General features: G+C 41.5%; 1 protein-coding gene across 1 annotated transcript; it reads right to left on the minus strand.

Annotated features, from left to right (window-relative positions):
* Nucleotides 1–7,242: 7,242 nt before the first annotated feature.
* LOC143497982 (fatty acyl-CoA hydrolase precursor, medium chain-like) lies at nucleotides 7,243–14,441 on the minus strand. The gene is made up of 13 exons (XM_076993642.1): nucleotides 13,981–14,441; nucleotides 13,589–13,784; nucleotides 12,806–12,944; nucleotides 11,942–12,075; nucleotides 11,341–11,494; nucleotides 10,933–11,037; nucleotides 10,518–10,622; nucleotides 9,218–9,358; nucleotides 8,930–9,010; nucleotides 8,607–8,748; nucleotides 8,362–8,511; nucleotides 8,134–8,206; nucleotides 7,243–7,433 (listed from the first exon to the last, which is right to left on the minus strand). Exons 1-13 carry the CDS (start codon nucleotides 14,045–14,047, stop codon nucleotides 7,283–7,285), a joined length of 1,638 nt encoding a protein of 545 aa, XP_076849757.1. The 5' UTR covers nucleotides 14,048–14,441; the 3' UTR covers nucleotides 7,243–7,282.
* Nucleotides 14,442–16,741: the final 2,300 nt, after the last annotated feature.

A 16,741-nucleotide genomic window follows, 5' to 3' on the forward strand; every position in this document is an offset into this window, starting at 1 on the left:
ACGACCAACGCCCGATCAGAAATCGCAGCGTCGCAAGAATATCAAACATGTTTGAAATTCAAATCGCTCCTCGTGAGAGTATCGCACTGTTGAAGCAGCTCCACGAGCGGACTCTCCCTGCGATTTAGTCGTAGTTTGAGCTGGAGCTAAGCACATGATTTAAAATATCGTACAGTGTACGTCCAGCTTTAGCAAGCCAAGGGACGTCAGCTATTGATTGTTTGGTTTACATCAGTATCAATAAAGTTCATGACACACACCAAGTTATTACGTGTTATTGTTTATTCAGTGTCCAATATAGTCGACAGCAAAGTGATGGTCAGAGCTGGATGCTACCGAGCAGAGCTGGATGCTAGCGGATCACAACTAGTTTCAGAGCCGTTTCAGTGGAACAGTTGCTGTCCGCATTTGAAAGAGCAAACTCTCGACTAGTAGATGTCGTGGTGTACTGCCAGCCGAGAGCTTGCTCTTTTCTAGCTAGATGCTATCGGATCACGGCTAGAAGCTAGCGAACCGGGGCTAGAAGCTATCGGATCGGGGCTAGAAGCTATCGGATCACGGCTAGAAGCTAGCGAACCGGGGCTAGATGCTAGCGAACCGGCGCTAGATGCTATCGGATCACGGCTAGAAGCTAGCGAACCGGGGCTAGAAGCTAGCGAACCGGGGCTAGAAGCTAGCGAACCGGGGCTAGAAGCTATCGGATGACGGCTAGAAGCTAGCGAACCGGAGCTAGAAGCTATCGGATGACGGCTAGAAGCTAGCGAACCGGAGCTAAAAGCTAGCGGACCGGAGCTAAAAGCTAGCGGACCGGAGCTAAAAGCTAGCGGACCGGGGCTAGATGCTATCGGACCGGGGCTAGAAGCTAGCGAACCGGGGCTAGATGCTAGCGGGTAACAGCTAGATGCTAGCGGACGTACGTGTACTCCCAGACGAGAGCTTGATCTTTCAAACGCGGACAGCAACTGTTCCACTGAAACCGGCTGGGAACAGTAACAGTACTGGGAACAGTAACGGGGAACAGCACCAACTTTTAGCCGCGAGCTTCCTGCTATGTAGTCTGCAGCAGTGAAATGCTGGCTACACACAAAGATGCTCGTATCACAAAGTTTTCCCCTTCATCCCTCCTAATTGCACAAACCCATTTTCTTTTCTGCTCGTCGTCAGCCGGAAAACCATAGAAACTGAGATACGACTGTTTTTGCTTCGAGATCGAGCACCCTGGTGCACTGCAAAAGCTCTTGTTATTGGACTCTGCCATTGTTTAATGTGTAACGGAAGTAACTTTACCCTGCAACGAGAGCTTCCGGAAGAAAAAATGCGGAAGTGTGAAAAGGGCCTATTTGAAACAAATCCAAAATGTTGCCAATCTGTAGCTGTTGTGTTTTTCTTTGAAACCAGCTCGCTTGACTCACAACTAACACTCAATCGTCATTGTGGCTTTTTCCCCTCTGTATAATCTTAGTGAAAACCGCCACTCTCATCATACTGCCCAATCCTAGTAGGTGTTATGATTAGCTTAGCTTAAAATAAATATATATTAATATTGCGGATGCACTTTTGAAATAATAATGTTGCAGTAGGCAAATTGCCCTGATTTGCACTGGTGGTAGTTGTTGTTTTTAATTTATTTTTTTTATTATTAATATTTAAAAGTTGTTCTCTGCACTACGTTATGTAAAATAATTTTAAAATATTTTTTGTGCAACACCTTTATATTTATTGCTTGTTATATGGTAATATTTAAGTCATTTGCTTTTTATTTGTTTCTTTAATAGTGACACAATCAACCCGATGATTGATGATACAGGGGGCGCCAACCAAAATCTCGCCTAGGGCACCACATTGGTCAGGGCCGGCTCTGTTTAGACATAATGCTGCTGTAATACTGCAAAGTCGTGGTCAGAGGTGAACTTCGTATAGCCAGTGTGTATTTTATTTAAAATAATTAACATCCTTGAGCCAGTGTGGCTTTGGACATAGATAATTCCGTGCCGTTTGCTGTGATGGATAATTAAAGTCTATCTCTTATTTATGCATAGAAACATAAATCGACAATATAATCTGTAGCGTCTTTATGCGCGGATAAACGAATTCAACACAACACCGGCCAAAAGACCTTACAGGCATGAACTCTGAATTGTCAGGCACTGTTCAGAAACTGATCAGTTCAGTTAAATGTACAATGAGTCCCCGCTTAACGATGGGTTTAGAGACTGAAATGTCCGTCGTAAAGCAGCTTTTGTTTTTAAGCGTGAACCTAGATTTAGATACACTTTAATTTTTACGCATAAATACAGTATAAAAAAAACGAACAATGTTCTCGTGCGTACAGCGTGAGAGAGCGATCGCCAGGGGGACACTTTTTCAGCCCGGGAGTTTCATGCCCAAATCCGGCCCAAAATTATTCCCCCCCCCCCCAATCGGCCCAAACTAGAGACTGACATGAGCCGGCCCATCGGGAATCCTCCCGAATCTCCCGATTAGCCACTCCGGCTCTGGCGATCGCGTTGCCGAGATGAGCTTATCGTACACAACACTCCACTACACTCCACTACACTCCACAATTTTCGCAGTTTGAGATTCGTTTGGTTACTTATTCGCAGCTCCTTATTCGGCGGCTGAAGTTGGTTCCTTATTCAAAAAGGTTGTGTTCACGATGCGTGTTTGCTGCGCGCTTTGTTTAAAAGAGATAGATTAAACAAACGAGCATAGGAGCATACATTTAAGAGGTTATTGTTTCCGATACTGATTTTGTGAATGTAGAAAAAAAATAAAAATATAATGAAAGCATTCCTTATTTAAAATGGTTTCTATGGTATCTATATGGTTTCTTATTGAAGGCCTTATTGATGGTGGACCAGAGAAATTGGAGAGGAACCTGATTTTAGCTTGATCCAACATCATTTTATACCTCAAATATATCTGGAAACACAGCATATTGAGTAGGTAAGCGCACAGAAAGCGCACTGAAATGATTCAGAGGGGCAAATTCAGAGGCCTGCTGTATGCCTATAATGCGTCGGGCCAGACAAGCAACACATGCATCATACGTAAACGGTTACTATCTGTAAGAGAAACCTCATTTTGGCCTGGCCCGACATCATTTTATGCCTCAAATCTAACAGGAAACATGGCATATTGAGTAAAGCGCACAGGTGAAATGGTTCAGAGGGGCAAGCTCAGAGGCCTGCTGTATGCCTGTAAGGTCCTGGGCCAGGCAAACCTCAAAACTCAACTTGCCCCTCTGAACCATTTCCACGTGCACTTTTTAGCGCACGTGGAACACTTCATTATTTAAAACATTACAAGCACATGTTGAATGAAATTTGACTTTTATTTGTAACATTCTCTAAACGTGAGTTTTCAATGGAAAAAAAGTCACACCACCAACTGATAAAATCCATATCCAATATATACAGTCATTTTTAAGTCCTTCAGTTAACTTCTGTTTACCCTCCACTGTCTGCAGGCCTTGTTGCATATATTTTCCAATTAGTAAATCTATAATATAGGCCTACAATTAAGACAGTAAAAAGACCAAAAAGTACGAGAAGGAGTTATAGGCTACTGAGTGTTTTCATTACACGAATGCAGATGGGCATTTTTCACAGGTATTGGGGAACTTCCCGTTTCTTCTTTCACAAACGAATGTGTTAATTTATGTTGCCTAACAAAACCTATACAACAGAAAACGTTCAGCTTAACACATAGATTTGCAAACTCTACCTTAATTATTTGTATGTGGTCGTCCTCACGTTATCTATCACTGATTTGCGCTAGTGCGACTAGTTTATCAAGTGACCAGTCGGCTAAAAATGCTTAGTAGTTTGGTGCTGTATGAGACATTTTACAGCACAAGAAAATGATTTCACGTTGGGCTTAAGCTGGGCGTACACTGCGATCTTTGGCCCATTTTCAGCCGATTTTTCACTCGTGCGACTATTTTTGCGATCGGGCCGAGTTTCGGCTCAATCGCGTGTCGTGCATCGTATAGTTTACACAGGTAAACGAGGAGCGATTCACACCTAACGACCAACTCCCAATCAGAAATCGCAGCGTCGCAAGAATATCAAACATGTTTGAAATTCAAATCGCTCTTCGTGAGATCGCATGAGAGCGTCGGGTCGTATAGTGTGAGTATATGAATCGTGAGCTGTGAACTTTTAAACCCTGCGATTTAGTCGTACAGTTTGAGTTGGAGCTGAATACACGATTTAAAATATCGTACAGTGTACGCCCAGCTTTAGAGGGCAAACGGTACGATTTGACTTGATGTGTATTGACTTGATGTCACTATTTGTTATCCACCCATTTTATTTCAGTTATGGTGGTGATGGGGAAATGTTTTACAAATCTGTTATTTGTGCTTCACTCACTTTTCTTCTATTATGTTTTTAGAGTGCTGGAGTGAGTTTGTCAGCATTGTTCAATGCACTTGTTGTGTATTAACAGGTATGTGCAGCAAGGCATGCGCGTTGCGCGCGCGGGCCCTTTTTCATTTTAATATCGTGGGAGAGAGTGCTGGAGTGAGTTTGTCAGCATTGTTCAATGCACTTGTTGTGTATTAACAGGAGTGGCTGATCGAATAAAAAGAAGATCGCCTACAAAGATTGCATGTGGCGGATAATTTTTACACAACGCAGAAACACACCGGTCACACTTGGGCCCTTTTTTCAGCCGAGGGCTGTTTCTCAATTCAGGGGCTGCAGCCTACGTAGACCGCGTAGACCGCAGCCCACGGTGGCCACACACTTCGAAGGCAGGGTAGGCTGCATCTCACGGCTGTTAAATGAGACAGTCTAGTCTTCGCAAGACGTATGTTTGCGTGACCACGCTCTGCCCCGTTTCATACGTTACATACGTGTTAGCGAGCTGTCCGACAAATATCACATCACCCACAAATGCCTAAAAGAAAATGCGTTGAACATGTATTCACGTTTGACGGGAAGTATAACTTCATAACAAAATTCAATGTATTTTTATAAACGTTACTTTTACGTTACTTTTATGTATAAACGTTTAGTAAATACTCAAAGCACATGTTTACCTGCAATATCATTAATAACTGGCATGTTTTTTAGCATCTCATTGCAGTATAAATGTCCATATTTAAAAAATACCGACATTTAAAAACGAATTCTTCGGCCCGTACACTAGACTCCGCCTGTTTATTGTTCATAGAGCAATGAATCCTGGGATATGGTGGGACGCGAAGGATACTCAGATGCATCCTTCGTTTTCGGGGTTTTGAAGGCTACATTCGTCGGCCGCATAAGAAGGAGTCCACGAATTGGGACAGCCTCGTCGCGGCGCAGTGACGTAACCGGCCTACAAATGCGCACTTCGTGGGCTGCAGCCCCTGAATTGAGAAACAGCCGAAGTCTATCTGTGAGCGTGCGTGTTGTGCTGAAGACGCTTCCTTGAACTGAACTGCAGCTGCAGCGCATCTGGTGTTAAAGGAAGAGAGAGGTCGGGTGTGTGCGAGGTGGTGGCTCATTTTAGGGCATTTTTTTAATCGCTCAGGTTTTCAAAAGATCATTTCAAACCGACCTCAGTAAAATGATGATAATAATAATAATAATAATTATTATTATTATTAAAAAACGAAGTTTCAAAAGGGCACTTTCGTTGATAAAGGACAGAGTTGGTGGTGCTTTAGCACCACCTGATGTCTATGTGTGCACGCCACTGCTCAAGGGTGTTAAATAAAATACACACTGGCTATACGAAGTTCACCTCTGACCACGACTTTGCAGTATTACAGCAGTATTATGTCTAAATATCTAGTTAGGACAAAACTAGAGTGCTCAATGAACTAAGTTAAAATCACTGTAACTCCGGAATATCATCTGTAGTGTTTTTATGCGTGTGCAAACTAGGGGTGTCAGAATTCGACACAACAAGTTCGTTTGAAAAAAATTCTCCGTCGTGCCTGCTGTTTGCATGAGTTAAATGAAAATGAGCACTTTCTTCTTTGATTTACCACTTTGTCCTACCACCTGATTAACTTTCTGTTCCACCCCTGACGGGTGAAGAAACATCTGCAGAAAAGCCACACCTCATTATAAGTCGCATGGTTCAAAGTGTGAGGGAATAAGTAGCGGTTTATAATCTGGAAAATACGGGTAGCAATCGCGGGGGCTCCGCTGTGGCGGGTCGAGGTGACGGTCCACACTTCAGCTCTGTTTGCAGGGTTCATCCACCTTTACAAGGTGGAATTCAAGCACATGTACGACACTTTCAAGGTCCGTTTTCAATATTGTCCAGCACCTTCAGCTTAATTAAGTTAAGCACAGTCATCTATAACTGCACCAGCCTCAATTTGTCCAATTAGACTGTTTATTTCCTATTTTATTTCTGTCGTGAAGACATTTCTGCTGCTTTCAAGTCCAACTACGAGCGATTGCTTCTGACTGGAGTCTAAGCCCCGCCCCAAATTCAGGCGAGCGTTCCTATTGGACAGTGATTAGATTTCATTCTGGCACAAACACAGCTTTGCAGAGACACAGTGGAATACAATGACGTTCAGTCGATTGCATTTCAAGGTGGCTTCTGGCACGAATTCAGCGTTTCTTTCTTTAAATACAAATCCACACACACTGGAGCTTTTACTTTTCATTGTGGCATGTTTTCATCACATCAGTGTTTAAATCAATCTCGTGATCATTACATTTAAAGGAGACATTTATGTCAGAAATACCGTACGGTGAAAAGCAATACCTCGGTGCCGTGATTACATTTCGAGCTGTATTATATTCAATTCTGGCACAAATTCAGCGTTTTGGTTTTGAATGGTAATTATTGTGTATTGTTTTTCAATAAAGAGATAAAGTGCATTGAAACGTAATGTAATAGTGCTTTTGCATTTCATTGTGGCACGTATTCTGCATGTTTGTATGGAAAAGCAATGCATTTTGTGGATTGCATTTCCATTTTTGCCTAGTAGCGATTACATTTCGAATTGGCACTGTTTCTTTTCCATACTCTGCACCCTTTCTGTTTGCGTTTAAGCTCCTACTCGCAGAGCAGATCGTTTGATTTTTGACAGTCGTGGGAGGGACCCAGACAGGATTAGTCAAAATCAGGCACGTGATGCTCTTGCTCGCTGCGCTTTTCTCAGATGTCACGACTTCGATCGGTCTTTCCCATCAACCTCTCACTGCGCGGTCAGTGAACAGTTATGCTACCCCATCAATGAAGAAAACACACAACGACACAAGTGGGGGATTTTATAAACGTTTATTGATAATGTAACTTTTAGTTGTCTTTAGAGAAACACACGTCAGGAGGTGCCACGCTCACTGAGCTTCTGAATGAAATCCACTCTGTCTCGTTTCAGGTCTTGTTCCTCTGTCTGCTGTAATCCTAGATTTATATACTTATTGGACTGGTCATAGGGGGGCCAGTTTGGCAAGCCAGGTCCATTTGGAGAGCTTTTAACGAGATTAAAAGTAGTCTATTAAGATATATCAGCTTATAAAAATCCAACAAAAGACATGTATCTGATACATGAGGGAAAATATTCTGCTATTTCATAGATGTCTTGCATAAATCTTTACTCAGTAGTTAATTTGATCAATTTTAATGATGTTAATGAGATTCCTGTTCGCCACTGTTTATGTCTCTGTACAATTCGTACAGGAGTTCAGACATGAATATAAGACTAGGTTGGACCTCACATTTGTGAGTTTTTTTAATTGTGAGGTAAAAATGACTCTTTCCAAATGAACATTACTGTGTTAGTGATTGAACATGATGAGAGTCATCATAAACTATGCATTATCTGTGTGTACTAAAGGAGCAATAAGTCATATTTTCCAATGAAACGACTTCACGTTATGAAACAGCTATTATACTGACATCTACTGGATCTTTCAGAGATTCGGTACTAAATCTATTTTAAACATTGCTGCCTCTATGTTGGGGGGATCCGATCTATGGTACATAAACTGGTTAATTTGAGCTTTACGAAGAAATTTGGTACTTTCTCTCATGTGAACTTCACTTCAAAAAGTATAAATAATAACTTAATTATTAATTATTATGATAAATATTGCTTGGAACTTTTTGGTAGTAAAAATAACTGCACTGTGTGATATAGTGATGTGGGTTTGGTGTTGGTCTTGTTCTTACCCTGTGCGGATGAAGTTACCCCAGTATCCCATCATGGTTTTACATAGCTCATTTTCCTCCTCAGTAAATCTTCCTGTATAGCAAACAATACATCATCATGGTCATTGTCATCATGGTCATCATCATCATCACATTGCTACTGCTGTGCTCGTTACAATATTATTTTCACAGTCATGGCTATTAACAAGCCCTGACATTCTGCTGTATAGTCACTAGATTTTTTTTTACCGATCAGGTTGATTTCGCCATCCCAGAAGCAGACGCCAAACATAAATGTGACATCATCACCATGATCAGCCTTCACGAAACTGGGTCGGATACTTTTTAGAAGCTTGGGCGGGTGCTGGAACTCATACATGTAAACATGCACTCCAGCATCTGTCAGTGACCAAAGAGACCCTCAGTTAGAGGGGCCACACTGGCTTGGCCCATCAAGACTATAGGCACGGGAAGCTCCTCTCTGATATCCTTACCTCTGTGATAACCAGCCACTTTCATGACTGGCAAAACCATGAAAAGATCCCCCATCATTTCAGAGTAGCTATCTCTTACATCCTCTGGAGTTTTAGCATTTTTAAGGTATTCATCTATTATGAGGTCATTCACTGCTGACACCTAGGAAACATCTTGGGTGAGCATCAATATCACAGAGGTGCATGCTGGGGATTGTAGTTCATCAGGTTTAAGATGTTTTTTAAATATATATCCAGCAGAGGGAGACATTTTCTAACAACCTAATTTGAATGGCCCACCATGGGTACTGATGCAAAGATGAAAGAGTTGAGCAGGATTTTACCCCATGTGGGAAAAACTGGTCCATGACAGCTTTTACTGTTTGTCTCTCCATACCCTTCTGCCATCCTGGAGGTGTAAAGATCTAAAACAATTAAAAAAAAACTTTTATTGACTAGTTGACTGCTGGTTATTGTATCCTTAATTTGGATTAGTTCACAGGTTTTGAGTTTGTGCACTTTATCCACTAAATCCTACTTTTTTCCTGAGACTGGAGTGATATTTGCACTCCCGTCACAATGAGGACTAATAATAAATTTGATGGTTTTCTTATTTTGTTATGAGCACATACCAGAGGGAGAATCCAACCAAATTCATGGTTTGTGATGCCTAACAGCACAGGAACCTTCAGGAAGTCCTTGCTCTTCAGCAGCTCCTCAGCCATGTCAGTGAGGAACTCTCCATCAACAGTGGCTCCCAGGAAGACTTTCTTCTGCAGGAAATCAGTCAGTGCAATTATTATAATTATTCATTTGTAGTATAATTTATTAGCTTGTAGTCCTTCACAATGCAATATCTCATAACAATCCCAATATGCAATTTTGACATGTATTCATGTTTATATGCACGGACGTAATTGGGGTGGGGGGGCAATGAATCAAGCGCTAGGACCACGCAAAAAACAACCGCTCCGAGTTCTCACGCTGAACCCCAAAGCCCCCCCCCCCCCCCCCCTTCCCAATTAACGTTCAACACACACACCAAAATTTCATCCATGACTCAAAAGGTGTAATGGCTGTTTCAAATCATTAGACTGATATTAGCGATATCGTAAGTAGCACGGACGTAATTTTGCGAGGGGGGGGGGTTTGATACAGGGGGAACATGTCCCCCCCACTTTTTCAAAAGCCGGTTTTGGTCCCCTGCAGTTTTTACGGTTAAAAAACAAATATTTAAATAGCGACGAATTAAGCGCTAGGACCACGCAGAAAACGACCGCTCCGAGTTCTCACGCTGAAAAAAATCTAGTTTATTAGTAGTTCGCTCTGGCGCCCCCCCCCCCCAGTCAAACGATTGACACTAGGGTTGCCTCCGGTCCCGGTTTCCGGGACTGTCCTTCTTTTTAATATTCGGTCCCGGGAAAAAAAAATCTTTTAATGTCCCGGTTTTCACTAGGTTAGTTTAACCGACTAATTCTGCACACTTTAAATCAGTCTTTTTTTCACGCTGTGTCCATTTTACACAACCCCCCCCCCCCCCCCCCCCCAAGGTTCAAATCTCACTCCAAGTGATCTTGAAAAGTTGGCAACCCTGTGTCAGTCTGACAGTGTCCTTGTTTTTTGTCAGACATAGGTGGCAACCCTGATTGGCACACACACACACACACACACACACACACACCCCGCACCCCAGTTGTCAAGCCATTTGTGTCCCCTCCACCAATGAAATCAAAATTATGTCCATGTTTATATGCCTAAATGTGCAAATTGATAAAATACACTAATACATTTTTTAAAGCATTAATGCATGAATAATGATTGTTCTCAAAATGGTAATACATTAATAAAAATGTTTTTCATCTCATGAATGCATCAGTAATAATGTATTCCAGAGCATTAATGCATTAATAATAATTGATTTTCTCGTCTCACTTTTTTAGTGGCTTTTATGATGTCCTCTTCAGACTTTTGCCTCAGACATTCCACCATGAGCTCAGTGCTTTGTGTGGGGTCACACTCTGTGTAGTTTGCTACTGCCTACAGACGCAACAAACACAGCTTCAGTTTCAAACACCCTAAACATGTTTATATCACTACACAACACACAGCCACAACTGTGCAGGTCATCTCCTTCTCCACCTGTTATGAAAACAGTCACACACGCACACTATTTGCTATTACTATTTCCAGTCACATATATTCAATTGGTCACATACAACTCTTCACAATGTACACCATAGTGAATGTGGTTGATGTGTTGATTCTCAACCACAAGAGGTGGAAACCACAACACAAGCGCCTTGTGGCTTTGGCCATATTAAAGCCTGTTGCATTTGGTATGATTTACCCTGGCTGTGAACATGGGGGTTTTGGCGAAGATCGTTCCGTGGTTTGCAACTCCGCTCTGGAAGATGGCTCGCTGGAACAAGCCTTTGGCTAACGGGGACAAGACCTACAAGCAGATGTGGTCACAAAAATTGCAAGCATCTTCCATCACAGTTATACCAGTATTAAATACCGACAGATCCATTTGCATTTCTACAGTCCATACATGCATGCATAATGAAGCTTAATTACAGCATTTTTAATTGGGCAATTGTGGGAAATTGTGGTCAGATCCATTTGGGTGTTAGAGGTACTTATTACTAAGTATTTATTAGACTGTGAACGATATTCAAGTCAGTGTTAAGCCACAATGATCCGACAAGCCAAGTCCTTAAGTCTGACACAAGGCTAAAGTGCCATATGACCGTACCAGCAGGGATGCACTGATTGCTCCTGCTGATTCCCCAGCGATAGTGACAGACTGGGCATCTCCTCCAAAGTTCTCAATGTTCTGTTGCACCCACTTGAGTGCAACGATTTGGTCCAGAAAACCCCAGTTTCCTTTTGCATGCTTATCTCCTGTGCTAAATCATCAAACACATGTAGAAATCCACACTATACAATCATACGGGCCATGTGTTTAGGTAAAATGCAGCTCATGATGGCTAAGTGATGTGTTATTCAAGTGTACTTGGGTCTTCATCTGTTCATCCATAATTAAACATTACATTCTTCTCCTTTGTTATTTGGGCCCATGATATACAGACCTCATCCAATGAATTTGATCCAAAGTATATTTATTCCAAACCAGGGACAACACACACACATTTTGATTTGTTTTGTGATTTTGCTGATTATTCTGTCTTTTATGTATTTATGTTTGGTCGATCTTAGGCCCCATTTCTGGAGAGTACATGAAGGTGTTCTTCAGATGGTTAATCATTTACCCTGTACAAAATGCCTCTGTTCCAGTGTGATCTGTTCTGGTGATCTAAAGGAGGTGGATGAGATTGTGTTGCTGTGAATCATACCTGAAGAAGCCTAATATACCCAGCCTATACTGAATGACAACGACAACAATGTTCTGATAGGCCGCCAGTACAGATCCATCAAACTGAAGTGCCCCGCCCATATCGAGCCCGCCTCCATGGATCCAGACCATCACCTGAGATTAAATAACACAGCAATTACCAGTTACGCTCTTTATTTGTTTATGTGATTTGTGATTTGTTAACGGGGGGCGTGGCGAACGTAATTTGTTGACCGGGGGAGCCGGTACAAATTCATTAAAGGGCCTAATCTAACCCTGGTTCACGCTGTTCCGCAGACATTTTAAACATCCGGGCCTTATGCAAAATGAACAGGCATTAAAACGACAGGCTTAAAAAGGTTCATTTCTTCCAATTGCTTGCGCCCCACCTGCAATACCCAGGCTTGCGCCCCACACTTTGAGAAACGCTGCATTAAAGGAAGCTGAGTGTTCTTTTCAATTAATGCGGCCATCTCTTTTGCTATATAGCCTGGATTGTTAACCCCATGGCACACTTCCTGTGTGAATGCCTGTCCCTGCTGCCATCGGCAACTTCCTCCCATTTTTTCCCCCGAGCTTCTGCTCAAATCTCCTATCTCTCTGATAATTTGCTGATTGTGTAGTGGGGGCAGGTGATAAGAAGAGTATTGCATGGACACAGTGTTTGTTTACATATTTTGCAGCAATCAATGTGACAGGGAGCAAAGGGCAAAGTTAGATACTGTCAACAACGATTATGGTGCAGAAGGGGACAGTGCAGTGTTCATCAGGTCTCCCTTTGATCTCACGGTTACTAATTCAACACAGATCCCTCTCAGAAAATATACTCATAGGTTATTTGTAAGTGTGTGAATGATGTACTCACGGGCAGTTTCTCAGACTCCACCCGCTGAGAGGGAGTGTACACATTCAGGTACAGGCAGTCTTCTGAGACAGCAGGTAGAGTGACATTTATGGCCATGATTTTTGCCACAGACTCCATGATGGTTGTGTCTTGAAGACACCTTTCATGTCACGAGATGGCGAGAAGTAGAGATGGGAATGATGGTCAGGAAGAACATCAGTTGAAAGTGAGAACAGACACACCAAGCGATGAGAGGGCCAAAATTAATCCATTTTCTCTCTTACTGACCTAGTAAAGCAGATCCCAGAGCATTACAGAACAAAGCCTGCTGTCACAGGGCTGAGTGGATGCTGCTCTAAACTCTGCTCTAAACTGGGTTAGGGAGGGCACTGTAAATGGACATGGCTCATGTAAAACCACGTCTAGTGAATTAGGTATCATGACCAAAATTACACCATATCAGAAGATAACCCCCTCAGAGCTGCATGTATGCATATTAAAAAAAATTATTAATTGCAAAATTTGTTGTTTTGACCTAAAAAATAATGGCTGCTCTCTCCCTCTCTGTCTTCCTCCCTCACTCTTTCTCTCCCTCGTTGTGAAGTATTATCAACTCCATTTTGGATACTGAAAATTTTATCCAGCCTGCCTGCCTGTGTGCCTATCTATGCCTCCCATTCAGACTGTGATTCCTGTTCTGACATTCTCTTCAACACAGCCCAGATATCAGCTCTTTTGTTTAGATTGTGATATATTACTAATTTTACACTGTAGGTGAATTATAAGACGGTGATGTGCACTCACAAGTTAGGTTGCTGCGTGGCGTTTCTCACCCCCTCCCAAGGCTTGACCGGCTGGGGTGCAGCCAGACGGAGAGACCCAACGGGTGGCGCTGCGAACGGGACGCCTAGGTACTGCTCCACCACCACCTCCGAGCCATGCACTCTTGCGTACCTGCCCCGGATGGTGCCGTCCTTCAGGACTACCACGGGGCCAGAGTCTGCACACGGAAGGGCGAGCAGACAGGAGCGTGAGCACATCCGCATCATGACACAACTGACATCGCAACACTCTTGATGTGACCAGACTCCTCTTAGCAAATTAACTTAAATTGACACGTCCATCTGATTCCTTTGATGCTGCATAACTGTTTATCCTAGAAAACAAAAACCCAGCTGGAAAGCTTTCTCTCTTACCTGTCTGTGTGGGTGCTGTCCAAACAGAGACAGTGGACAAACACAGGACGAGTACTGCTCCTCTCATCGCTGCAGCTCTTCAGAGAAAGACATGGAGAGGCCGCAATCCTCAAGGACTTAAATACACATACCCATACCACCACATGCACAAATTACCGTAAAAACACACCCTATACACGTAAACCTCTTACATGTGTACAGAAACAAACAGACAAAATACATACACGCACACATGATCCCAATAGTGCCCTTTAACCTGTGTATACAGGCAGGGGCGGATCTAGAAATATATTTATGGGGTGGCGAGAGAGGGGCAGGAATTTTTGAGGGTGGCAACATATGGCAGACGTATATATTCTGAATTTAATCAGTTTGATGAGAAATTGTATGTACACACTACAAAAGGGCACAGGCTGCTATTTACAAACTCATACAGACCAGTGTAAATTTTGACAGAAATTTTGGATTTAGTTTTAGTGTGTTAGTCTTTTGACTAAAATGTCATTTAGTTTTAGTCATAATTTAGTCATTGGAGTTGATAATTATCATTCGAATTTAGTCGACTAATTATCAAGAATTTAGTTGACTAAAATATAAATGGTGTAATAGTCATTATGTACACTTGCACAAAATGAAACATTTATTAACCAGTTACAGAATAGTTTGTATATGTGCACTATATACAAAAACAGATTTCCCAACACCTTTATTGACCTGAACTTAGTTAGTGAGTATAACAATAACAAAACATTGATGACCAGTAGGCCCGCTCTACCTGAAAAACATGGAGTTTATGAACAATACATATTACATTCTATATAAAAGTGGGAGCCATAAAAACAACAATGCCATAGATATCATTACATCACATGGTTTACACACCGTCTTGTTTTTCTCAAAGTCAAAGGAGAAATGTGTCCATATATCGCCTCTTATCTTTCTAATTGCTGACATTGTCGAGTTAACATCGAGTTGAATTTCATGAGTGACCACAGTTTACAGTCTTCCCGAATTCTGTGCGATGTGATGTTAGTACTGATTGGACGGTTTCCCGGTTTGTCCCGCCTCTCCGTGTACGCTAAAGTAGTTACGGTTGGATCTCTTCTTAACTTATCCCTACCTTTCACTATACTAAATCAGGTCTGATTGGATGTCGTCGCTGTCCAATATTTTTGTCTTGTTTTTATTCGTTGACAAAAATGTCCATTAATGTCGTCATCGTTTTATCCCTTCAATATAGTTTTTATTATTTCAAATCAAATCAAATCAAATATATTTGTATAGCGCTTATTTATTTATCGTCTAGTCATGAAAAAATGTTCGTTGAATGTTCGAAAACTATGACAGCTTTAAAAGTTATTGAAATAATAAGACAACAATTGACTACTACAAATAGATAACAGCTATGAATACCCATCTCTGATGTGTAGATTGTTATTTGGGATGCACTTTGTGTAATACAACTTGTTTTGTGGTCTTATGATGGACCATTGAAAAGCTATTGATATGATTGCAAAAAAAACATTGCGCAGTAATCTGGGGCCTTTACTACCACTTGCATTCGTGTTAAGGTAATTTGTAGACGGTGCCTTAGACGTTGCAGAGGTGACAGCAGTACATTTTAAATAACACGTTATCTACTATTTATAATACGCCTATTCCTGACATAAACAGAGGTGTAGGTGGTTGTTTACGTTGCCAGAAATTAAAATTAGCACATTTTGACACTTTTGCTATAACTGTCTTAAAGCTATTGAAGAAGGAATTCTGAATATGCGAATGTAAAACCAACTTTACTGCAGTATTTGACGCAATGTGCACAAAATCTCTGCGTGCGTCTGACCACCTTCAAATAAGTCTTTAATTAAACTAGTATGTGGTTCCAGTCCGGTCATGTTGTCTATACCAATATAGACTATGTTCCAATGTCTAGGCTACAATCAGAGTAGAACAAGTAACACTGCAGTGTAGGCTTGTCATGATACTAAGAATTACAACTTTGATACGATACTTAAAAAAATATTGAAATTCGATACCATTTTCGATACCAAAGTCAGATACTGTGCTAATTTCCGTTTTAAATCCTTTTTATTTTTTTATAAACAAACAAATGAATGTTGCTTTGTGTTTGAAAATGCTTGAAATTGTAACTTCATTTCACAACAAATAGCTGTCTGACTGATCAGTTCTCTTGTATGACATTAACAAATACGAGCCTCTTGTAATTCCAGGACGAAGCATGAGAGAATATGAAGACGTTAAGATTGGGCGTTTTGAAAATAAACCACCATTAAATAATGTGATAAAAAAGCGAATAATTTCGAGTATATGTATAAATATTTAACTTATCCCAACAAACGTGCGACATCAGAAAGACGTTAAAATCATGTCTGTATCACGTCGGTCAGTCCAGACCCATTTTGCATGTCTGGTGGACGTTCAAAACTGGTTCAAAATCTGACAGTGTGACTAGGACCTTAACCTTAACTTAACACGAGTTTTCTATCTGAACGTCTGACTAGGACCTTTATTGGATGTCAGTGGACGTGCAAAAACTGCAACTGAACGGCAGTAATAGACGTTCAAAAGACGTTTAAAAAAGACGTCGCAAAAACTTTCATTCTGGCTTTTCAGTGGACGTCTTTTGAACGTCTGACAAAGTGTCTTTGCTCGTGCTGGGAAATATTGAAATGGACCTTGAAAGTGACATACAAGTGTTTGAATTCCACAAGGTGTATGAACCCTGCAAACATGACTTTGT

Source organism: Brachyhypopomus gauderio, unplaced genomic scaffold (assembly GCF_052324685.1).
Source record: "Brachyhypopomus gauderio isolate BG-103 unplaced genomic scaffold, BGAUD_0.2 sc118, whole genome shotgun sequence".
Taxonomy (NCBI): Eukaryota; Metazoa; Chordata; class Actinopteri; order Gymnotiformes; family Hypopomidae; genus Brachyhypopomus; species Brachyhypopomus gauderio.